This window comes from Meriones unguiculatus, chromosome 1 (assembly GCF_030254825.1).
Source record: "Meriones unguiculatus strain TT.TT164.6M chromosome 1, Bangor_MerUng_6.1, whole genome shotgun sequence".
Lineage (NCBI taxonomy): Eukaryota > Metazoa > Chordata > Mammalia > Rodentia > Muridae > Meriones > Meriones unguiculatus.
Window position 1 is genome coordinate 189,342,064 of NC_083349.1, and position 25,709 is coordinate 189,367,772.

The 25,709-nt window shown below is 44.9% G+C and overlaps 1 protein-coding gene across 1 annotated transcript in view; it reads right to left on the reverse strand.

Annotated features, from left to right (window-relative positions):
• Elmod1 (ELMO domain containing 1) overlaps nucleotides 1-25,709 on the reverse strand; it is a 55,862-nt gene that overhangs the window by 16,861 nt on the left and 13,292 nt on the right. The window contains exons 2-6 of the mRNA XM_021638677.2: nucleotides 19,061-19,162; nucleotides 7,299-7,444; nucleotides 7,135-7,163; nucleotides 5,738-5,835; nucleotides 3,670-3,799 (exon numbers count right to left, since the gene is read on the reverse strand). Of these exons, the coding sequence (XP_021494352.1) occupies nucleotides 3,670-3,799; nucleotides 5,738-5,835; nucleotides 7,135-7,163; nucleotides 7,299-7,444; nucleotides 19,061-19,077 (420 nt within the window). The 5' untranslated portion in view covers nucleotides 19,078-19,162. The remainder of the gene's footprint in view (nucleotides 1-3,669; nucleotides 3,800-5,737; nucleotides 5,836-7,134; nucleotides 7,164-7,298; nucleotides 7,445-19,060; nucleotides 19,163-25,709) is intronic.

Consider the following 25,709-nt stretch of genomic DNA (forward strand, 5'->3'; position numbering starts at 1 on the left):
CTTTGTAGCAGGACAGCAGCCAGGGACAGTAGAAACACTTGCTCATGGCTATGTGACCATAAAACACGAACAAAAATGGGTTGCAGGCCAAAACTGGCCCATGTGCTTTTGATGACTCTTGTCCTAAATAATTTTGTGGAATAGGAAGCAGGGCATCACCACCCATCTTAAGATGAAGCTTGAACTGGGGCAACCAGACACCAACATCGGCCAGGCTCTGCAGATACAGGGGTAGGCTGGGCATGGTTTCCTTTGAGGAAACAGTGCAGCACAGTCATTGGGAGCCTTTTCTAGCGAGGTGGGCTTGCACGGTCACGTAAGGGCTCAGCCTCGGTTTTCTCACCCCCTTCTCCAAATGACGATAAAAACAGTGTATCAGCACAAGGCTGCTGTGAGAATTACAATGGAGAACTCCGTGCAGAATTTACTGTAGTGACTGGAGCACAGCAAACATCCAGCAGGTGTTTCAGCATTATGAAAGGTTCGAGACTATTTCAAAATCTGGTGAGTAAGGCTTTTAAAAGCCAGGTGGCTTCTTCCTTGAGAATAATGACTAGCAGTGGGAACAATGAGCAAATTCCTGGGCACTTGGGTGGCACAGCCTGGCCTGTGTTATGGGGAGAGGCTCTGTATGTAATGGCCAAGAATGCGGAATCTGGAGCTAAGAGATTCACTGGGAAGGGGCGAAAGGGCAGCTCTGGGCAATATGGACTCTGTACGATAGCACACAGGAAAACTGAGGATGTTTTGTTTTGTTTGAGGAAGGATCTTTCATACAGCACAGACTGACCTTTAAGCCCCAATCATCTTGCTTTGGCCTCCTCCGAGCTGTCCTAGTGTCTAGGGACTAACATGGCTAGACTTGTCTCATAAAAACCTCTCTGTCAGCATTTAGAAGATGAAGGTGGCCACCTCTGTCAGGGTGGCGCACACCTATAATCTCAGCATTCTGGAAGCTCAGGAAGGAGGATTGCCACAAATTCAAGGACAGGCTTGTCTACATAATGAGTTCAGGACCAACTCACAATGACACAGTGAGACTTTGCCTCAGAACAAACAAACAGTGCCAAAGCCAATGGTTTGTTATTTGCTAGATATGTGGTACTCAGATAGTCAGAACCTGAACTAAAATAAATGTAGTTTTCTCATCTCTAAAGTAATCATTACCTGATTCTTTTTTTTTAAATTTTAATCAATTTATTTATTATGTATACAGTGTTCTGCTTACACGTACTCCTGCGCGCCAGAAGAGGGCACTAGATCTCATTATAGATGGTTGTGAGCCACCATGTGGTTGCTGGAAATTGAACTCAGGACCTTTAGAAGAGCAGCCAGTGCTCTTAACCTCTGAGCCATCCCTCCAGCCACCACTATCTGATTCTTTAGCCATGACATCAGAATGATAGCATGTATAGCCTCAAATCATCACCACTGATAGAAGCTGACAGATTATTCGACTGTGTCTGAAGTGCATTACACTGGCAAAGACAAACTCAGAATTAACAAACAGGACTTGGGTGCCTGCTATGTGCCATCTTTAGCTGGTCTTAACATGTAGCTAAGTGTGATGGCTAACCTTGGCTGTCAACTTGATGACATCTGGAATTAACAAAAACCCAAGCATCTGGGCACACCTGTGAGAGAATTTTCTTAGATGGATCTTTTGAAGTGGGAAGACTCACCTCTTCTGGTGGCAGCCCACATAAAAGGTCATGGAAGAAGGACACTTTTGCTTTTTTGCCTGCTTGTCCTCACTCTCACGGGCAAGTTCATCCATCGTGTGTCTGAGCCTTTGTTGGTGCTGGAACCAATTGTATCAACTGCTTCATGATTTCAACACAGACTGAGAACTGGCAGCTCTCTAGGAATTCCCTGGGACTCCAGCACCAGCTTGGAACTAATGAGACATCGGTTTTGTGGATTAAACAGCTATGGGATCTATCGGGAGACAGCCGCTATTGGACTGTGTGAGCCATAGCTGGGAAGCCACTCTAACAAATCCTCCTTTAATATCTATATATTCTGTTCTGTTACTTTAAAAAATCCTGACTAATACATTAAGGAGCTGCAGCAAGTCATGCATTTGTCTGTCTCTCTTTCTCTCTGTCTGTCTGTCTCTCTCTCTGGACACCTACTATAAGCCAGCTCACAGTTGAGAACAGCTTCATAGCAGGCACACAAATGTCATTAGCTAATTTTGAGTTTATCTTAGCTACTGGGAAGCATTTCAGACCCGTATAACCAGGCTGTTAATTACATTGATTCATTTCAGTTTCATTCACCTTGAACCTGGCTATTAAATCATTTTGCTGGGTTTGAGAGGCTCCACAGAAAACGGTCAGGGCGACTGGCAACAGGGGAAGGCAGAACTCAGGTAGGAGGCTAGCTAAATCAGCAGGAGAGAAAGCCAAGGAGGAATGCCAAGAATGAAGTGTCTTCAGTTTTAAATGATCACTTCAGATCCAGCATTAATTAGTAGCGACAAATGAATCACCAGCTTAAGCATTTGCATACACAGAAACACGCACTCTTTCACACAAAACACAAGATGCAGTAAAAAAAATTTCATCTGTTGACATTCTTTGGTTAAACAAAGGTAAGGCAGAAAAACAAATGCTTCCTTCTGTTGTTTTTTTTTTTTGTTTTTTGTTTTTAAGATTTATTTTTAATTGCGGATATGCGTGTATCTGTGTATGCACACATATATGAGTTCAGGCTTCTGAAGAGGCCAGAGAGGACATCAGATCCTAGAGTTCTGTACAGATCCTGGAGATCAGTAACTCCTGGAGCTGGAGTTACTGGCGGTTGAGGGCCACCTGAGGTGGGTGCGGGAACCCATCTTTAAGCAGCAAGCTCTCCAGCCCCTCTCTCCAGCCCCTCCCTCCAGCCCCTCCCCTAGGCTTGTCACTGCCTATTGGAATTTTAGGAAGAGACCAAAAAAAAAGCACTTGATGCCAGAAGAAGAGCATCTATTTTCAGAAGCAAATGTCTACAAGATTTAATTTGATTATTCCAAATATCGGTCTGGGTGTTATTGTTTGGACTTTAATTTCCTCCTGTCTTGGTGTTTTGCGGAAAGCTTTAATTGCTGTTTGATGGAGACTGGAGACGCGGTATCGGAGCTCATAAGATTTGAAGCAAGGAGCAGTTACAACTCCACATTACTTTCTTGGCAGTTTTAATGTGCCATGTATAAACCTTTACCGCCTCTTTGAATATTTGCCAAGTCACATGAATAAATAATCAGCACAAGGATCTTCGGTAATTTCCCCAGAGGGCTATCGCTGAAGCAGAAACCAACCTCGTTGTCTTTGATGTGTATTAAAGTTGTAAGTAAAAACCCCACGACATGCTGACAAATGCTCTCGTCTCTCCGACAGCTTTCAACACATTTGAAACAATCCAAGCTTGGGCCAAGTGTAAGGCACCCCTCCCCCACAGAAATCACCTCTGATGTTTTCTCAGTTTATGAAAGTTGACAGGTTTTAAAGTTAACTTCTCATATGAACTTTCTGATGAAACAATATATATATACACACACCTTTAACCAGTAAGCGAACTCAGACTTGCCAATCTGCACAGCACTAAGTCTTCCTCACCTTTGTGTCCTCAGATGACCACCTGGCTGAGTGCTTGGTGGGAATCAGCTGACCCTGGGGAGGGACTCACCTTCAAAAGCATCTCTTCATGCTGCGGGTTGTCAGAATCATAGGGTTCCCTGCGCAGCTTTTCCACATCTGCAATGAGGTTCCTGTATCCCACAATCTGCAGAAGGCAAGCCTGGAGGGAGATCCCCAACCTACAGTGTGGAAGAAGCGAGCGAGTGTTAGAGACGAGCGGACCCACGTGCTGTTGGCATTTGCCCATTTGATGCTTATAGGACAGGTCTGAGAGTACGAGGTGAAAGCAGACCTAACAATAGATTCTTTGGAACCGTTTAGATGGGTACGTTAGATCTGCTTCAAAAGTCTGTGTCTAAGAGGGGGAGAAAGGAAGAGAAGGGAAGAAGGAGGGAGCCGTCAGGGGGGTCAGGACAAGAAGGTTTTCTGTACAAAATAAGAGGAACAAAGGCAGCAGCGGTGGCTGTGGGGAAGATAGCGTTGGCACCGTCACCTCTGTGCAGTGACTCAAGAGAAGAGGGAATGGCGCGAGAGGGGTCCCCCTTCACAGCAATCCCATCCATCGTCTCTGAACATGCCCTTCTGTGGAAATACAGTCTTCTTTGTGTACCACCAGGTGGACCAAATTCTGCGCTCTGAACAGATGCATCTCCACCATTCCCCCTCCAGGCCCACTTATTTCAAGATAGCTTTGAGTCTCATTTCCAGGTCTAGGGGGAAAAGAAGCCCCCCAAACCAGCCCTACGCCTTCAATTTCCTCTCATGGGGCATGGCTTCTGCTGTGGACGCAGAGCAGACTGAATATATGCATTTGTGCATATACATGTGTGACAATAATAATTCAAGAAAAAGGAGCCATGGAAATGATGTAATTATATTTTAATTAAAATGTTTAAACATTTAGTAAAGATCTATTTATTTATTTATTTATTTAGAGAGTGCACGTGTGTGTGTGTGTGTGTGTGTGTGTGAATGAGTTTATGTTCACCGTGTGCATTCAGGGGCCAGCAGAAGCCAGAAGAGGTCTCAGGTGCCTTGGAACTGGAGTTACAGGTGACTGTGAGCCCCTATGTGGGTCCTGGGGACCAATCCCAGGTTCTCTGGAAGTGTTCTTAACTGTGGAATCCTATTTCCAACCCATGAAAGAAGATTTTAAAACTACAGTTACCACGCAGTTAGATCGACCTTAATGTCTGAATGAGGGAAAGGTACAGCTTCATAGCTGACAAGACTGCAAAAAGATGTTGTAGAGACCAGGAGGAAATGGAAGTAATAGCTTTTTTTTTTTTTTTTTTAATTGAAGTCCCAGATAGATCAAGACATAGAGCAGTCTTGAAGTTCCCTTTAACTCTGGCTCCATCTCTGTTAATTAACAGTCTTTCTCAGCTGTGACATCCGAAGCCCTCGTGCACACAGATCTCAGAGACAGTCTGATTGTTACCTACCCTAACGTGTCTCTAAATGTACCTGCATTTAGAATTTATTCCATCTAATGCCTTTAAGGTCCAAATTTTGCTGAAAAATTGCTTCACCCAATGGAAAACATAAAGCTAAATTTAAATGTCATGAACACTGCCAAATTCATTTTAATATTTCCAAGATGAGGGGAATAAATTATAAAGTTCTAAAGTACTCATATAAAAAAAACATCTCTTCCTCCCACACATGCCTGTCTTCTTGACAAGCAGGTAGGAACTGTCTCTAAGATTATCAGCCCAGCAGGATGAAATATTCATGAGGGAGCTGAAGAAATATTTCAGACGGAGCAGAATCAGCATAAGCACACTTATATTTTGAACATGCGCAATCAATGTAAAGTATAGACATCACGCGATGTCCTGCTGGTGAATGGGCTTCCTCGAGCTTTATGTTTTGGTATCAGCAAGTACACCCCCTTTTCCATTCATGGCAACAGGACCACAAGCTCACAAACCAGAAGCCTAAAGTCACTGCCATCTACAAACATGAGGAGCCCCTATTTTTATTTATTATTCATCTGAAAGTCAAAACACAGAAGATGTGGTCACTTTAAAGAGAAAGAAGAGAGAGAGAAAGAGAGAGAGAGGTAGCCATGTGATTTGTTCTCTGTATTTCTCACATACAAATCCAGTTCTTACTGTGGATTGATGTCAGGGTTAATCTTTTTCAGTTCCATGATGTCATCAATAGTCTTTTCGATTGCATCCGGGTGAACGCTCACTGATGTCTGCAACAGCTGGAAAATATCTCTCAGTTAGTTTCTGTCATTAGCACCAGTGGCTTAGATAGTACCTCTCGGACGGAGGCGGCAAGTGCTACACTTCTGTGAGAAAGCAGGCACGAAAGGCAGGCTGCTGTAGTGTGCTTGAATTCCAATGTGTTCTGTGTTTCCACAGCTGGGGCAGGGCCATTCTCCTAGTTAAGGCATTTGACATAAAGCAGGCACACACAAGGTTTGCGTTTTTGCTTTGTTCTTTACAGTTGCCGTTTGTTTTAAGCTATTTAGGTTTCTATCATGGTTTCCATCCCCCCAGGTAGACTGAGGCGCCTCGGGTCATAGTCTAGACCAGTGGTTCTCACACTTCTGACGCTGCGACTCTTTAATACAGTTCCTCATGTTGGGGGGACCCCTAGCAACAAAAGCCTTTTCGTTGCTACTTCATAACTGTAATTTTGCTACTGTTAAAACGGATCATAACGTAAATATCTGTGTTTTCTGAAATTCGTAGGTGACCCCGTGTTAAGGTCATTCAACCCCCAAAGGGGTCAAAACCCACAGGGTAAGAACTGTTGGTCTAAAGGTTGCCAAAGTTAAAGAAGATGAGATCAAATTACCAAAAATCTTGCAAAGTAAAGCATTTTTCCCTTAGGTAGAAGAGTCAGCTGTGTGTACTAGTTTTAAAAGATATTTCTTTTATTTCCTGTGTAGGGGTGTTCTGCCGAGTACGTCTCTGCACCATGTGTGTGCACTTGGATGTCAGTAGGCAGTTACTGATGGCCGTGAACCCTGTGGGTGCTGACAGTCCCACCTGGATCCTCTGAAGAGCTCCTCATCACTGAGCCCTCTCCTCAGCCCTGTGCACTATCTTTGCAGTGGATACAGTGGCTTCTCTCTGGCTTCATTGGAAAATCTCAAGTATAAGGTTAAGTGGTTTGATTACTGTGGAAATACTGGCCATCTGATGCTATCAACGCACCCTATTTTGTGGTATAAGAGGTGGTAGAGAGTGAGTTAATTCAACACTTTTCGTTCTTGAAATTTTCTAGTTTTTATTGTTTCAACATTTTTTTTTTTTTAAATTACACCGTGTGTCTGTCTGTGTGGGGTGCGCACTCTACACAGCATGGGTGGAGGTCAGAGGGCAGCCTGAAGGAGTCGGGTCCTCCAGGCGGGACCTGGGGATCGAACCCACAGTTGGTGGCAGCCGCCCTCACTGGCTGAACCCTCTCACTGTCCCACAATTTCTATGTTCTATCATAGAGGTCAGCCCCTCAGTGAAAGGTCGTTGAAAAACAAGGAAACGAGTCTATTTACCTTACTTTTTGAATCCCTCAGTGACGTTTCTGTTAAAGCAACAACACACAATGTCATTAGAAATAACGCGTGATTAGTGTTCAGATGTTACTCACTGAAACGCGACATCGCATCCTCAATCCCACCAACTCTGCCTTCTGCCCTCCCTCTCGCCCAGTGCTCACCAATTTTCATGGTTCTGGAAGCTCCAGGTTTGGTGCTGTAGCAAATCCTCTGCAGTTCACACCTTCCCGTGAGCTTCCGCATCACAAACTTCATGCAGCGCCACAAAAACTTACAGTAAAAATATAGGCACACCTGGATCAACATCCTGTGGGGAACAAAAGACAGCACCCTTCCGATAGAGAGCTGGGAGAGGACAGAAAGCAGCCGCCACCAGCAAGCAAAGAAGCCGGGAAAGAAAACCAGCCGTTAGATTGCTGTGTCCACAGGTGCTCTTTCCGCCACTCCTGAGAGTGACGGTTGCTATGGCTACACGCGAGGGCAAACCCCTGAGAGTCTTCTCCTACCATCTTTGTCTAAAAGATTTTGGAAACCAACCAGTGTCAATGTTGCCTCTGCCTGAGCCACGGGGTAGGGGGTGCCTCCTCTTGCCCGGGGGAATGGCTGCTCAGTCCCCCCTCACCCCACCACCACCTCCAGCCATTCCTCAGGGCCCTCCACTCCGCCCCACTGTTGGCATTTTCTCCTTTCCTCTCTCCCAACCTTCCATCTCTGATGCTTCCCCCTGCCCTCTGCCGCCCTCTGGCTGCGTGACTGTTGAGCAATAGCATGCCTGCTTCTGCCCTAAAGCTTCCCCGTCTGTGGAGGAGGCACTTTTGACCTTTCGTTTCTTCCTCCAACAGGACAATGTTCTCTGATTTAAACTTTTCAGATCTCTACGTCTGCTCCGGGTTCCTTCTAAGCAATGTGTTCTTTATGGTAGACTCCCAACCCACTCCTGAGGTACCTCAGCAAACGGGGTCATGTTGTCTCTGGGCGTCCGTGCGTTTGCCCGTGACTGAACTCGTGGCTTTGTTTTTTACGTGGATTTCTGATTTTAAAATGGAAGTACCCTATGTGGTTGTTTAGAATGCCACAGTCCCTCTTGCTTTAGAGACAATGACAACCTGTCACCCAGAAGGCTGTGTTCAGCCCATCTCTTCACACTGTGCTCCTAGGAGACGGAATTATTCCTATTACTTCCCGTTGCTATCATTTCTAAGAGAATTTTTTTCTTCAAATATTCTCTGATTCTCTCTAGTTCCAAAATAAGGGTTTTGGGGCTATTAAGATCAGTTACAATGGTCAACGTGTTAACAATGTGGTCCATTTAGTCAACTAATTCTTTGGTCAAATTCACGTGTTGGAATTGTTCCAGTTCTAATGTCGTCAACACCCTTGTGTTAAAAGTAAAGAGTCTAATGTGTACAAAGGCACAGGGTTTAGATCTTATAAACACAAAGGAAATGGTGTCAAGAGAGCACCGTATCCAACCTGCTCCACAAACGAAAACAATGGAATACTTTCACAAGCAAGCAATCACGCCCTAGGCCAGCCAGTAACATCAAAGGGCTCATGACATTCACCTCAGAGAAGAAACTGCACAGATACACATGCGATGGCCTACATTTTCTCTAAGAAACAAAACTATTTTAATAGTGATATATAAACAGTGGGAGGGGCTGGCAGGGTACATGCTAATAGCGGTTTATTGCTAAACATTGGAGTCGTCAGCAGCAATTTTTTTTTCTTGATTTACTAAGTGCATTTTCTTTTATAAATATATTTAAAAAACATGGAAATGACAAAAGGCTAAATTTGTATAAAACGATCACCAGAAGAAGTCATTTCAGGAAATGTTTTTTCTGTGTACAGCCAGTTACTATGAAGTTAACTATGCAGCACTCACTACATTATCAAGCCTGACATTTAAGTGTTCAAGTCAAATACATTGTAAGCTCTGGTTGGATTCGGGTTAACAGCTTTCAAAAAAAAAAGTTATCCTAAAATTAAATTCAGTGGAACATTTTAATTAGGCAAGTGAGATGATTATAAAACCTCAATGTGTTCGTTTGGAAAATGAATGCTACTTTCTAACTATTGGATGACCATTCCAGGAGAAAACAAAAAAAAAAGGCGAGTTGTATCTTGACTAGTCTCCAGCCAAATGGCAATGGCAGTCATCCTGGGATGTATTGCTTGTATTACAAAGGAAAGGAGGAACTCCATCAGATCTGGTCGGTTTCCAGTGTTCAATGGCAAACGGCCTCAGCATGTGGACTAGTGTCCAGACAGAGCCCCCACCCTCCCTGCAGGTCTGTGTCAGGACTCTAGACCTCACGATCCCGAGGGTTATAGGGCTCTGGAGATTGCTAATGGAGTGCTATGGTTTAGAACTTGAATGTCCCCCAATGGCCCATGTGTTAAAGTCTTGATTCCTAGGGTGGTACTATTGGGTGTGGTGAGACCTAGCAGCAGATCCTTTCCCGGGGGTCCATCTGTGACGGGGATCCTGCCCCTTTCCTTCTCCTCTTTGCTTTGTGGTCACAGGTGAGCAGCTTCACCCCTTGAGCACTTTCAACCTGGACTGCTGCCTCCCCACAGGCCCGAGTGACAGGACACAGCATTACTTCAAAATTATGAGTCAAGTGTGTCTTTCCATTTGAACTGCTCTCAGCTATTGATTACACAAGAGACACTTTTTTTTTTCTTTTAAACACACGGAGCTCTATGCAGTCACTCTACCCAGAGCAGAGGCACTGGCCATTTCATAGCTTAAATTAAAGCCCAGCATCTCTCCCCTGTGACTGCTGCGTCAGGCCAACACACAGGTGTGGCTTGAGACTGAGAAGTGTCATCCTAGGTGTCAGGAAGCGTCTATCTGTAGAGTGACTTAGAGCCTGGGTTTCACTTATCATTTCTCCCCCAGGTCTCCTTGTATTTCAGAAGAAAATGCCTGTGTGGCTTTTTACATAATAGGAGAGGGGAAAAAAAGTAGACATCATTTTCTGTGTGAGTTTCTTTCTCTCTCTTTTTCATACCACCAAGGATATTTACATTGTCAAAAGTAATGGAATGCGGCAGAATGGCATGGTGGGCTCAGGATGAAAGCATCACTCTGAAGACGAGCCAAAGACTACGACGGCCCTTTCCCACAGTCGGGTAAACCACGGTGTTTCCCGTGAACGAGAAACTCCCAATGAACTGGCTCTTGCATGCTACCTACTCTTTTGTAAGCGTCGTGCGCACAGTCTTCATAACACTATTTGATATCCAAGGTAAATTTAAATGTCCACTCACTCCCCCACCTTTGTCTGAAAGGAGCAAAGTTTGTTTTAAAGACTTAAGTATTTTCTGTGTGTATGTGTGCCACATACACACCTGGTACCTGCGAGCTCAGAAGAGGGAGTTGTCTCCCTGCAACTGTAGTTAGGGATGTTTATGAGCCACCAGGTGGGTGCTGGGAGCCAGACCCAAGTCCCTGCAAGAGCTCTAAGTGTTCGTGACTGCTGAGCCATCTCTCCAGTCCCTTCCCTATTTTTATTTCTAATGAGCCGACATACACAGACATTTCATTTAAGTCTAGCTTGCTATTCTAAATACTATCTCTAAAAACTCCGCATCTTCAGATCAATCAACATCTTGAAATCTATTTTGTGTTTAGTGCATAGGCCTGGTCTAGGCAAGGCATCCTTGGAGGTAGAAGATCAGAGCCCTCCCTGCATTGGCAGTCCTATTTTGAGGACAGTAACTAAATCCAACAATCTACTCTGCAGAAGGAATGAACCAGCAAAGCTCCCATATTCTTGGCTTTCAGTCCCAAAGCTATGAGGTTCATGGGAAACTCTTCATCAGCAAAAGAACTAGTTTTAAAATGGTGGAAGGTCTTCTAAGATTGTTAACTGTTTGACATATTACTCCGAGAAGGAAGAAATTAAGAAATGGACACAAGAATATGTTTTTCCTTTTTGATTGAGGAAGGAAAGAGAAAGAGAGAGAAGGGGGAGAGAGAGAATGGAGAGGGAGGAAGGGTCTGTCTAGTTCTTCTCAGGGTTAGTAACATCCCAACATGCTTTATGCCCTTAGGTTTGAGAGGAGGCGTTGCAGATACACCCAGGGGACAGATCTCCTTTGCCTTCTTTTTCATGGTCACTCATTCTGTTCTTCTGTCTCTCCCTCCTTCCGCCCTTGACCCATGCTCAGGGGGCTTCTCCCAGCCCGAAACAGCAACCGATAAAGGCTTAATGTTAAGGACATTTGCTTTTCCCCATTCACTACTGGTAAGTCTGCTAGATTTTGTAGGAATTCTCAGGACTAGAAGGTGAAGATTCTGTTGATCACCCATACGTAGGCACCAGAGCTTTGCACTTGCTTCTGACGATGCTCCAGAATGAGCTGCTGTAGCCTCTGGGCAGGACTGCTTTGCTGAAGCACAGCAAGACTCATAATAAGAGCTGCTATGTCTCCCATTCCCAAAAGTCTCTGCTACTGCTGTTTATTAACACACTGTGGAGTGGGGTTTTATGGCTGAGTTCACAGCAGTGTTCTTCCATAAAATAATTATGACTACATTTGCTACTGAAATTTACTCTCTAGCCTGAACCACCAGTATAAACATCCAGGATAAATTATTGAAAATGAATCATATCCTTGTCACCAAATAAAAGCGAACTCCTGTCTAGCCTGCTTCATTAGAGAACCCTGTCAGCAGGAATAGGGCCTCAGGAAGAGAAGATTCAGCAAGAGTCCAGTTGTGCCTTGCCTGAGGATGGGGTGAGGGGGGTACCTGTGTTGCACACTATGCCATCAGCTTAAATTTGGGGATCTGATGTCTTCATTTGAAATAATAAGAGAAAAACAGGCTTAAAAATAGTTTCATTGAATGTGCTAATGAAAGTCAGTTCTTGCTTGAAGAAACCCTGCAATAAACAAGAAGTAGACTCTTGGTGAGAATTGAGAATATCCAAAGGGGAAATCAGTGCTTGGCTCAAATCACAGTTTCCCAAATGAAATACCTGTGGAAATGAGCGTTAAGCGCAGCAACTCACCCAACACTCCCAGCATCACAGACACACTCTAAAATGGCTCTGTGGTTGTTCTCAGTTAAAGGAACTAGCAATCGGTGTGGAATTAATGTGGCAAAAGCTGCTTGCCCTAGCGAGGCAGGCCCTTTCCTCTGCAAGCTTTCAAAGAGGAAGAGAGATTCACAAGATTTGATACGTGAGCTGGAATGTGGAATCACTCTTGGAAAACCAAACCAAACCAAACCAAACCCTGTAAGCCTCTGGGAAAATGCTTCTCTCCCACAGAGCAGGGAAGATTCCCCAGACCCTGACAGCAGGTGGAGTGGGGCCACAGTCTTTCCTAGAGCTCTTTCTCCGTAGAGACCATACTGCCTTTTGACAAGTAAAAATTAAAGGGGCTGGTGGGGAACTATCTTCCACGGTTTGGTGCTGTCTCTAATTGTGTTGCCATGGTAATGGGCAAATTCAGGGAAATTTTATCTGTGGGCTTAGAGAATAAGCAGTGATCATGAAGTCAGTGAAATAATAAATTAATCAACTGCTCATCCTCTTCCATTTAAGGAAAAGATGGAAGTTTAATTCAATTTATTAATGGTATCATTACTCAAATTAAAAATCTGATACTTAAAAGCATTCCTTTTATGAGATTCATTCTTTGGAAAGTCACATTTTTTCTTCTTCTGTGTATATCATGTATGGGGGGAGAAGCAAACAGTATACATTGACATTTAGAACATACTTTAATGCCATCTCAACTGTAAACTTTTATTGGTAAATAAAAGTACTTTTTAAACTAGCGGCTGGGGAGGTGACTCAGTGTTCTCTCCAGTTCAATTCCTAGCACCCACACACAGAGGCAGGTGTGGCGATGTGGCCGTAACCCTAGTGATGAAGAGGCCGAGAGAGGTGCAGCTAGCTGGATCAGTGAGCCCGAGGGCCAGTGAGAGACCCTGTCTCAAAAACTAAGGTGGAGAGTGACTGAGGAAAATAACCAGCATTGACCTTCACCTCCACAAGCATGCACATACACATGCTCTTGCACACACGTGCACACAAACACATACACACAAAAACATCCCTCAAAGCATGAAAATTAAATAAATACACAAATGCGCGATGGCCACGAGAAGGTGACGTGAAGGCTTTAGCATCCATTATAGGTCTCAAAATAGTCTGTAGGAGATAAGAAATGGCCCTTCTAATGTTAAATTGACATGTCATTAAACATTTTAGGCCACCAGGTTAGAGGATCTTTTCAGTATTGTGAGTAACTAACTCAATTTCTGTTGAACTAAAGACCTAGGAGTTGGAAAATGGAGACTTGAAGAGTGCAGGGGAAGCCAACATTAACCTCAGGTATCAGGCTCATTTCTTCCTGGAGAGGAACACATACACAGCAGAACTCACGGTGTCATACAGAGGAACGAAGAGCGAGAGTTATGGCAGAGGAGGGAAGTGAGCATGTGATGTCCTTGTCCCTAACCTATTCACAGTCTAGTGAGGAAAATGACAAGAAAATACGGTTGGTAAAGGCAGTGAAGCCCAGTGAGCTGGGTTTGCTTCCTGGAAACACACATGATAGTGGAATGAGAGAGCCAACCATGGAGAACTCCACAGAGTTATCCTCTGATGGCTACACACAAACACACACACACATAGACACACACACACACACAGACAATAATCATAAATAAAAATTTAAAAACTAAAATACTGAAAAATAATATAGTATTTCTAGAGGAAGATACATGGTTCTTTCCTCTGAAATGGTGCAGAAAAGCTGGTCTTGAAAAGATAAGATTGATTTTATTTTTAATTATGTGTGTGAGTCTGAGTGTTTGTGTGTGAGTCTGTGTGTGTGTGTATGTGTGTGCATGTGCATACATGTGCATTCGTGCGTGTGTGTGTGTGTGTGTGTGTGTGTGTGTGGTCTGTGCCTATGAGTGTGGGTATCTACAGAGGCCAGAAGAGGGTATCCATCTGCTGACTGACAGCTGTGGGTGCAGGGAAGGAAACTGTCTTGTGCCCCTGAAAGAGCAGATGTGCTCTTAAATACTGAGCCATCCCTTAGGCAATAAAAACGCCAGTCTTGATCGTCGCACGGGGAGGTGACAAATGCCTGGGAGGTCACCGTGTTTTTCTTCAAAGGAAGAGGGACAATTCCAATTGATAAATAGACAGAATCCAGAGCAGCTTTTGTGGAGTGCCCCTGGCTTTCACTGCTCTTGCCTCTGTAGAAAAGGGGTTTAATACATAGTTACACAGCCAGAGAGAGAGCCCTGAACATCTGAGGGAAAACAGAGGACAGGACTGTCGGAAGCATGCTCTGGAGACGTCATCCCGAGAGAATTGCCTGGAAAAAGATCCGAGGTCACATATTTTATAAGAGTGTGGAAACATTTGTTTCAACGCACAGAAAAAACATGTGCACACAGATATGTGTACATTAGTACATGTGTGCATATGTACACTTGCAGTTTGTGTGGGTATGTGCATGCATGCTTTATATACAGACATGTATAACCATGTTTATGCATATCTATGTATATTTGTGTCCTGGAAAGGGGGGCATTATGACAACGGATTAAAGTAGCCAACGTCTGTGAGAGGAATTGGGTGAGTGGGACATTCATTTGCCTTTCTGTGGTTTTTGTTTGTTGGTTTAAGACTTAGCTCCTTCATCTAATAAACCGCATGGGCGCTTCAGGTGATATAAGCAAATTCAGACACAACCACACACCCCTTCGCTGGTACCCCTCAAAAGCAGAAGAAATCAGTCGGTAGCCAGTGGAACGTTTGCCAGGATAGTCTAGAAATCAGACTGCAAATCTATTTGTAGTTTGCCAGTATGAGCTGCGTGGTTTCAAACAAGCTACCTTGCCTCTTGGGCCTCTGCTTTCACATTTGTGTTAAGGGAAGGGGTTAGATGTTAGTCAATGGGAGATGTGCTAGCAGAGAAAAGGATTCTCTTCCAATGGGGGTAACAACGTTACCATGCTTCTGGGAGGTTCGATGCTACCCTTGGGGTGGGAGTATCTTAAATTCCTCTCATTATCCTCTGCTCCATCTAAACAGAGTCCACAAGTAGTGAGCGGCCAAAGTGCCGCGGCGCTCACTCAAGCCTACTCCGCTTTGCTCAGAGCGGCTTCTCCATCTCTTACACCTGCTGACCTTACTCTAAACTACTAATGTCCTAGGTTCTGGAGATGTTGTCCAGTGACCAAGGACATGCTTAGAATGTGAAGGTCCAAAGTCAGACAGGCAGCACCAAGCGAAAACGTTCTAAGCAACCCTTCCCTCCAGCAGTCCCGCAGGAAGGCTGCTGTGGACAGCCCCTCACAGAAAGCCTGCTGCCTGCCACAGACCACACCCTCTCTCACAGCTTAGCTTCTCCAGCTGCTCTGCTACTGGGGAGCAGAGAGCACCTGGCATGTATTCACTCATCTCATCGCAAAGACTCACAGCGGCAGTAAGCGGGGCACAAACTGCAGAAGCTACCGGAAGCAGGCCTGTGTTCAAGTATCTCTGTGCCTTTGAGCAAGCTGCTCAGTTAAGCAAGCTCCCTGGTCTTCCTCCATAAGATGCCTTTCCCTCCGTTACTACCGTTGCTCCAAGAAGAAAAAAAAAATGCACTAATAAGGGCATCATCACAGCAAACACCGGCTGAAAGAATCAGTGACTAAACTGAGCTAAGTGTGAATGACTGACGAGGCCCATACAGTTACGTTTGTGAGATGAGGCTCCCCCCTCCCAGGAGGTTTGAGCTTGGCAAACTCCCTTCCTCAGGCGTGAACACACACAGGAGTGAGAGGCTGAGGCGGGGACGGTCAGTGGTATTGTTTATGAGGGGTGACTTTAAAATCCCCTTATCAGAATTTTATAAGATAATGCCCCGGTGACTTTTTTAAAAAGCCAATTTCAAAATAATGAAACTCAAATGAGTACAAGTCGTGAGCCCCTTGTTACCCTGTCTACCAACTGAATTAAAAATCTACCAGTTGAATTAAAGTAAATAAGGCCTATCATAAAAACCGAACCCTAGGCCTTAGTCTCCCTTGGGATATAAGACACACTGGCCTCTTTTTGAGATCACGGAGGCCCGTGTTCTCACTTGCTGTATCCTTTGCTTTCTTCTTCCGCAGCTGCAGCTAACCTCAGACAGTTAAGCAACATTCCACGCCTCCAGTTACAAATGCAGCCTCTAGCTGGGTGTACTCCTCCGGTAGCCATTCCTTGTTGTAGCTAATGTGTTTAAAGGGACACACGTCAAACAGTTTCCGTTTTCCTTCGTGCGCTGAATTGCTCCTCTACTACTGTATTGGATGGCCGCAGCACAGGAGGAGGCTGCTGCTGTGATTTGACTGACCTGTGCAAAACTCTTCCCAGGGCTGTTCTATAGTCTAGTTTGGGCATCTGTCATGTGACCCTCTCACCATGTAGAGCCCTGTGAAGACTTGGGGGTCTTCAGAGTCCTTATCCAGATGTAATCCCTCAATCTTGGACCCCCAGCTTCCAGAATCATGAGCTGAATAAACTTTTTTTTAAAAAATATATAAATTGCTTGGATCCAGGCATATAGAGGAAAAATGGGGGACAAAGACAGACTGTGAGTCAAAACTCATTTGTTCTTACAATCTGGATTTCTCAAAGTTAATCTAGTTTCCTATGGTCTTGGCATAGAACATTTCACCTAGAACATTTCAGAAGTCGACCTTTTAAGTAATGCTGAATTAATTCTCCTCAGTAAACGTCAGCTCCTCATTCATTCTACCTAATGTAATGAATCAGGAATTAACACCTGATTCACTCTGGCAGTATTTACATAACCTTTTTCTTTCTTTCTTTCTTTCTTTCTTTCTTTCTTTCTTTCTTTCTCTCTCTCTCTCTCTCTCTCTCTCTCTCTTTTGGTTGAAATAAAAGGATTTCCAAAGTTGCTCAACAGCTATGAGAATGGACTATTGGGGAATAAAGAGTAATATATCCTAATAGAGTTTGTAGATTTCTTGATGTATGCCCTTTCACATTCCATGTATATTACTATAAAACGAACTGAAACAATGATAGTTAAAAAATATTAAAAACAAAATCTCAAGCAAAAACCAATAATCAACTAAGGATGGGCAATGAGTCTCCTTTTGTTATTTCAAAATAAATAACTGGTGGAAAGCCCGCTTTCTTCATTTATTCTCTTGGTATCTGTATGTGTGAGCATGTGTGCATGTGTGTGTACGCGTGCAGGTGTGTGCAAATGTGCATGTTTGTGTGTACCTGTTTGCATGCCAGTATGTGGGTATGCCACGGCACACACGTGGAAGACAACATGCAGGGCTGGTTCTCTCCTTCCACCACGTGGGCTCTGGGGATCAGGCATCAAAGTCAGCGGCAGCCATCTTTACCCTGTGAGCCATCTTGCCACCTCCTCACTTCCTTCTCAATGTGCAGCCTGCCAGTCTACCTTCAGTTTCACGTAAGTAATCCACGAACCTAATCTCTTTATAAAACATATGTGTCAAGTGAAAAGAAAAGTCTGTGTTAGAACACACTATTGACAAGGCTGTGCTGGCTTCACTATCCTCGGTTCTAGTCGGTACTACATTTTGCCAATTCTCAACCATCACGTGAAGATTGATTCTACACGATAATGTTAGGATGTCTGCTGAGGACCCCTTTGCACCCATTCAATTTAAGAAGAAAACTTAGAGAAGCCACTGCCACAATTTCTCATAAAATGGCTGGTTTTGGCTCACAATTTTCTGAAACCTATTGAGACACTGAAGAAAAAGTCTGTCAGTACAGGCTTGACCAGATCTCTGCGCCATAACCCCTATGGAGGACGCCTATAGCTGCTAATTTTCCTGTCACCCAGAGCTTCTTGATAGCATGATCCTACAGCCAACCATCCATGTTTGCGTTCAGGAGACAGTCATAAGTACCAGCTTCTCTTGACTGCATAAACAGGTTCGTGAGTAATCATATCAATCAAAAACATATCAGGTCAGATAAATGCCTTATTAGTGATACTTCAAATACTAACTTTCACACAGCTTTGATAAACAAGTTAGTGAATATTCTGTTCAAAGTAACAGACTCTGACACCTGGAAGTGGCTTAATTGTGATCTCCAGATAGTTTTGTATAATTACCCAGTAGACACCACTAACCATACCAAAGCACACTGAAACCCTCACACCCCTCCATATGCCTCCAGAAACAATGATGGAAACAAAACCAGTGGGGAGAAGAAAGCCTCAAATAGCCTCCAATAGAACCACATAATTTCCTGAAAGAAGCAGGGCTACCTACAACTTGCTTAGAGGGTGTGCAGAGCAAAACAAGGAGAGTCATTTATGGAGGTCACTATCTTGATGGAAAGATGTGCTGGAGAATGTACTGACATTTCTAATACTCAGACGAACATTATTTTGTCATATTTTAATGTGATTCAATATACTTTATTAACAGAAAACAATTGATGGTGATTAGTAATCTTGAAGTTAGTCATAAAACGTTTTCTACACAGTAGGACTGTTCAGAGAACACTAACAGATACCCTGTGCCGGCCAGTCTGGGAGCTGGTAATAGGTACTGTGGAGACAAGGCCAGGCAGCAGGCAGAGGCTGAAAACAGACTGTGGTCAGGGAAAAATACTAGTGTGAGCCGGTGTGGCAGCCAAGCTTTTAATTTTTGGAGATTTATGTGAAGAACATTCATGGGCCCAGGCTGCCCTGTCACCCCACCTGTTCTCTCAGCATCACAGAGTGGACAGTGAGGGGAGGAGCCTCGTGTTAAGGTTACCCTCACTCAAGAGGCAATGCCAGCAGACCCTGTCTTGGGGCCACACTGGGGAACACAAACAGCCCTCTAGCTGGCGAGGAAGCTTCTCTCCTCCGGAGGCCCACGCGGGGAGCTGCGGTCACTCACCTCACAAAGTGCTTCATGGTGTAGCCGTTGCCTCTCTGGACGCTACGCCAACTCGCTTCAAGCAAACTGCTTCCAAATTCGCTTTTGCGAAGTAAGTGTGGCCTACAGGGGAAGATTAGATAGAGTTACTAGGATTTCCAAACATAACCCTCCTGTTTTGCTGGGGTAAGACAATATAGTTCACGTCCGGAACACCGTTTTACTAGAGCTGCCCACGAAAAGGCTTCAAAGGCTGGAGATGTAAGCCGCAGCCTTTCGCCTCACAACTGTACAATTAACTTTCCATTTTAAGTCACTTGCTGAGGACAGTTTTATGAGCTTTATAAGTCTTCTCTCATTGGGGGGTATTTTTCTTATGTTTTGAGAAACAATATTAATAAAATAAAGAACTATAAAAATTACTGTCTTGGCTTCCAGATATCCCATGACCTCCAGCCTGGCAGTCTTAACTTTCCAACAGTACAAGTCAAAAAGAACTGGAAGGAACTGATAATATTGCTAAGCTCAGAATCCGCACAATTAGTATATATTAATAAAAAGTTTTAAATAGTTGTGCAAGAGCCAGGTGCTCCTAACAAACAAATAAATGATGTGCCAAGTTCAAGGTGTTTGGTTGGTTGGTTCAAAATTTCCCTAAGGCCCAGGGAGTAGATATTGTAGAAGAGGGGCTAGAAAGAATGTAAGAGCAGAAGATGGGGGGCAGGGCTATGAAATGACATCTTCTGGACAGGACATGGCCATTCATGGCCATTACGGTCACCATGTCCCAGCAGTTGTGGTTATATGCACTTGGCCTGCACAAGACTGGTCCTGTCAACAACAGGTCCCCCTCACCTGCTCAACTATTGGCTACCCATAGATTCTGGGAGAGGAGAAGTCACTGTCTCCAGCTGTGCATCCATTGGTGAGGCCACCAAGTTCCAATGGACAGCCCTGGTTCAAGTCAGTGGGCCACAAAGCAAAACACAAAGACATGGATATGGAAGGGGGATTTGTCGGCAGGAAAAGAGTTGACAAGGGAGGAAGAGAGAAGAGAGAGAGAGTATGAAAGTAATTGGGATGCCTTATAGACATGTATGAAATTGGCAAACATCAAATTTAATTTTTAAAAAAATCTCACAATGTTTGCTTTCACAAGGCCTACGGCTCCTGGCACACCCCTTTCTTCTGGTAAGGATGCTGCATGTGGCGGGCTCTGGAGAAGGAAGGGATGGTGAGACGGGTGAGCTAGACTTGGCTTCAAATAAGAGCAGAGAGAAGACACTCCTGAAGGGAGGGCACGGAGGAAGGCCAGCTCCAGGAGAAGTGAGTGGAATGGAGTGTACGGACACACAGCAGACAGAGTCACAGCCACCACCCAGAGCGGCTCAGAAGTCAGGGGACGCGGCACAATTAAAAAGGCCAGTCTTTTCCTTAGCGCTATTAGCTTTTACAAGTACTCTCTACAGTGTAGAGTCTACACGTCTGAAAAAAACCTACACATAAAGACTGTGGTTGCTTGCTTCTGGCAAGGCAGAGAGGAGAGAAATGGCCTTCAACTTTTTAAGTGCTTTTCCCTTAAAGTATGTCAGAAGCAAAATTAAATAATACTTGTGCGTTTTGTGTGGTCTAAATTTTACATCATTCTTTCTGTATCTGTGGCTTCTAAATGAATTCAATTTTTAATTTATAATGTAGTGCTAGCAGAGATCTTATGATTTCTCATATAGTCACCTCCGCGAGGAACCAGGGATTCTTGGAGAAATGGTCTATAACTGGGTCATGATGAGAAACATCGCGTTCTGCCAGAAAGGGACACGTTTGAGACAAACAAAAATAGGAGCACTTAAAATAAACACAAATAGTCATGGAAAGAGCCCCAGTGCCCAAAGAGGGCACAAGCTGGGCAACAGGATAAAGCACTATTGAATTAGACCCTGCATATAATGGAGATCCAGGGATTTGTGCAGTGCAAATGGGATGATTGGATCAAAAACAAACAAACAAACAAAAAAACAAAACAAGCGAAAGCTACACAGGTCTTCCATACACACAAAGGTGGACACTTTGCCCTCAGTGATGTTGTGCATAACTTCTTGGCCTTTTAAAGAAGGCTAGACCTTGTATCTTCCGGAATGCCGTTCAGGAGAGAGGAGTAAGTAGTGTAGAGAGACTTGGCAAGCCGTGCCCTGGTCAGGTACTCGAGGCAAATGTCACCAGCAAGATGTCTCACTGACGGTAAATAGCTGTATGTAGATGGTACCTGTTCCTGTGAGTTTTCCCTCAGTCCTAGCACCCCAACCAAACATCAGACAAATCCCAGGAGGAGGAGAGACCACAGAACACATAAGTAGACTCCTCAAAATGCTTAAGGTAGTTAAGAATAAGGAACGTCCAGTAAAGAACGGAGGCCAAGAAGTGTGTGCTTACGGAGATAGGTCCATCAGATGAGGCATCACAGGCAGGGCTCTGAAAGTGGAAAAGGGACGTGAGGTAAAATCTACGGAAGGGTGAATAAAGTTCGGTCCTGAGCACCGTAACTCAGCCGGTGAAAGTGCTCACTGTGCATACCTGATGACCTGAATTCAATTACCTGAACCATGATGGAAGGAGAGAACTGATTCCTCAAAGTTGGCCTCTGAGCCTGCCTCCCAGTGAATGGCATTTTGTGCTTGCACTTCTACACACAAACATCATGCATACACACACACACACACACACAGCAATGATAATAAAAATACTTATAAAACAGTATTTAAAAGGAAAATATACGGGCTTGGGTTAATAATGAGATGTCAATATATGTCTGTTAGTTGTGGTAAGTATATTGCATTAGTGCAAGATGCTAATACTGGGAAGTGGGTGGCAGTCTAAAGGAACTGTGCTTATCACCTTTGTCACTTCTCTGGAAACAAACATCATTCCAAGCTTAAGTGTTTTAAAGGAGATTTAATGCTTCTTATGCCTCAGACCCACAGTTTAAAGACACAGGGCGAATCAGAGGGTGCGGCTGCACCTTGCAGGTCTAACCATCTCAAGTGACAGGCTGATACAGGAGGCCATTCAGGCTCCTTTCCCTGCCCATCACAGTGCCATCAGTGGGTCCCGATGGGGGAAGCAGGGGCAGGAGGCTGGGGGTGAAAGAGACCACAGCTGTGAGCATGACAAGAACAGACTCGGCAGCTTCAGTGACACAGCTCATTTAGTTGGGGGGGACAAAGGCTACTTAAACCTTGGGGGAGGACAGGGGCTTCTGGGGTGAGTGTATACATAACTGGCCAGGGCTAGGGTGCTGGGGATGCCTCGTTTGTGTGAGGAGGAATTCCAGGTCCTGCCGGACATGACCTTGTAAGGGGAGAGGAAGTTTAACTTGACTACCATGCAATGGACGTCTTGGTTTCTTTAAAAACTCAGTTATGTTATGTAAACACGTTTTTGTTTTCATCCCAAGTGTGGGATTATAGTTTGGGCTTCAGTTTGTCCCCAGCTGATAACTGCCTCCTGCAGCGAGTGATCTTTGCCAGCTGGTAACGGACTGCCTCATGCAGCACAGATAGGGATGGGGCCTAGGATTCTGAGGAAGGTAAGTAGGAGAGCCCAGAGAGAGAAAAGGGGGTGCATGGCAGTTTGGAGAGCCCAGAGATGGATGGTGTAGCGGCTTGGACAGACAGAGAGAGTGCTTGCTGCGTTTGCTGTTGACGGAGATTGGTATAGCCCCCAGAGAACCCATCGACCCTAAACAGCAGGGAAGGTCTCTCCCCACTAACCTTCTCTCTCTAACCTAAGGTTAAAGGGCTGGTGAGGGGGAGGTAGAGACAAAAAATAAGAGTTAAAAACAAGCACAACACTCCCAAGCTATGTGAGCTCCTCCAGGGGGCAAAGATGGGGGGCACAGGCTGCCTGCGTGGGGCAGGAGGCAGGGCAGGAGAAACTGGTCCTACTCCTGCTGATCTCAGGATGAGATTTCTGGGGTTTGGATGCACCTTAACCTCCAGGCAGCGCCCCCCACCCCCAGCTCCACAACAGGAAAGCAGATAGGGACTTGGTCACAGAACTGCAAATGGAAATATGTCCTAGATACCCATTAAGAGAGGTGACCATCTTAAACATAGGCGATGGGGGCTCCCCAGAAAGCACATACAAAACTCTAGAAGTGAAAAAGTGCACCAGGCATATAGAGAAGATCTTCCTATGGCTGAGGGTGGTCCTCACTGAGAAGGCAGCAAGATGTGGAAAGGTTAGTAAGGGCGCATCAGGCTTTGCAAATGATGCTAAAGGAGGCTGAAGCATCTCACCTGAGTAGCGAGAACTACTGCAAGTTTTCAAGTTGGTATGTAACACGATTTTGATTTTTGGTTGAGAAAAAGAACAACAACTACCCCAGCAGCTGGAGAGGGGGCTCATGGTTAAGACTATTGGCTGCTCTTCCAGAGGACGAGGGTTTGATTCCCAGCACCCACGTGGTGGCTTCCAACCATCTGTAACTCCAGCTCTAGGGGATCTGGTGCCTTCATCTGGGTTCTATGCACGAAAGGCATGCAAATGGTGCACAGACCTCTGTGCAGGCAAAACACCCATACACATAAAATAACAGGGGAAATGTTAAAACCTATTCTGATTTTAGCACAGAGAATGGGCTGTACTGTGGTAGCATTTAGAAGCTTTCTGTGACGATCCTGACAGGGATAATGGTACAGACAGTGAATGGAGATGGAGTGGGAAGAACCTGAGAGATACTTAGCAGGCGGAGTTGGCCAGACTTTCGATGGTGGGGTTGAGAGGGAAATGAGGAGCCAACACAGACCTCTGTGGATGGCAACTGGACAGAGCGTTCACTGATACACAGGATTTTGGAGAATCGGACTTGGGCATCTGGGACATTCTAAGTTTTGGGGGCCATAGACGGGTTTGAAGGTCAGGAGATGAACCTAAGTCCTGGGTAAAGGTCTGAGCCTTCCCGGCAGGTAACTGGAATCATAGTCCAGAAGAAATCACTAAACAAACCGTAGCTACAACCCATGTTCATCACAGTAGTTCTTCTTCATGAGGATGAGACCAACAGAGTCCTCATAACACAGAGGGCACCAGGAATATGCTGTTGGAATCAGCAGACCATTTTATCCCCAGGTAGTTCAATTTCGTGACTGTGAATCTGGTTCATCTTAAAAAACCAAACCAACCAACCAAACAAACAAACAAAAAAAAACCCTTTCATGTCCATTAGCAGAATAACAGTAATAACTCTCCCCTAGGGAGTATGACCTGTCTAGTCACACTGGGTGAGACATCAAGATGGCTGGTGAGGGAAGGGAGGGGTGAATCAGGGAGAAGTTGGGGGAGGAGTAGATGTGATCAAAACACATTGGTACACAATTCTCAAAGAACCAATGAAAAATTAAAAGGTAAACTCTACAGGCTTCATCTCATCACCAAATGGGACAACTGAAATGATACAATATTAAACCTAAAAAAAAAGGCGAAAACAGAAACTTTCTGGGCTATACACCGCAGCCCCTGAGGGTGCCCGCCCACTGCAGCGCACGGTGCCACACGGTTTGGAACGACGGGGGAGACTTACTGTCTGTGGGTAACGCTGCCAATGTGATAGGGAGGGCACGGGTGGTTATGGTACAAAGTCGTGGAGAGAAAGCTCATGGCTTGAATCCACAACCGCCCAGCTGGTAGCTTTAGGCAAGCTGCTTAGCGTGTGTGCGGCGTCCAGCGGGGCGGCTGGTCATATCCACCTTGCGAGGTAGCTTCAAGGGCTGAGTGGAGCGAAGCATGTAGGCGCTTAGTGCGCACACGTCTTTCGTGGGAATTAAGAGAAACACAAAAGCTGCTCTGCGCAGTCCCCTCCCCATGACTTCCTATCTAGAGGGAGGCTGTTCTAGGGTGGGCAACCATGCTCTTCTGTTGTACTCTGCATTCTTAATATTGTTCCAAAAACTTTACAAAATTGTGGGGGGGGGGAGAGAGAGAGAGAGAGAGAGAGAGAGAGAGAGAGACCCATGTGCTTGCCTGGAGGCCGAAGGAGAATGTCAGATGTTCTTTCCTGTGACTCTTGTTTATTCCCTTGGGACAAGCCCTCTCACTGAATCTGGAGCTTTCCCTTTTGGGGGGGCAGCAAACCCCAGAAATCTTCCTGTCTCTGTCCCTACCAGTGTTGGGGTTACAGGTGCCTGCACCTATGTTCAGCTTTTACACGGGAACTAGGTGTCTGGACTCGGGCCCTCGTAACTTGCACAGCAAGGACTGTCAGCCACCGAGCCATCTCCTTAGCCCCCGTGAATGAGCTGTTTCATATTTCTTTGCCCAGCATGCTGCACATTCTCTGAATTATTTGTCAAAATGAATGGTGTGTCTTTCTTAGGAAAATGCACTTTAAAAGCATCAATCGATAACAACACTAGGAAAACAAACTCCAAATTTCCCACCTGGAAGAAAAAAAAAATCCTAGATCTTCTCGTCCCTATAGTAAAAAAAATAAAAAATAAAAAAATTATAAACTAGGCTTGCTAAGCTTGGCAGGGCCCTGCAGTGATTTGTCTCTGTGCGCACAGAGATGAGCAGATCCAAAAAGAAGGATCAAATGATTGAGTGTGCCGATCAAACGGAGATGAGCTGGCGCTTCAGTATGGGGCTGTGCTGCTATCTGCCTCTTCTCTCTTTT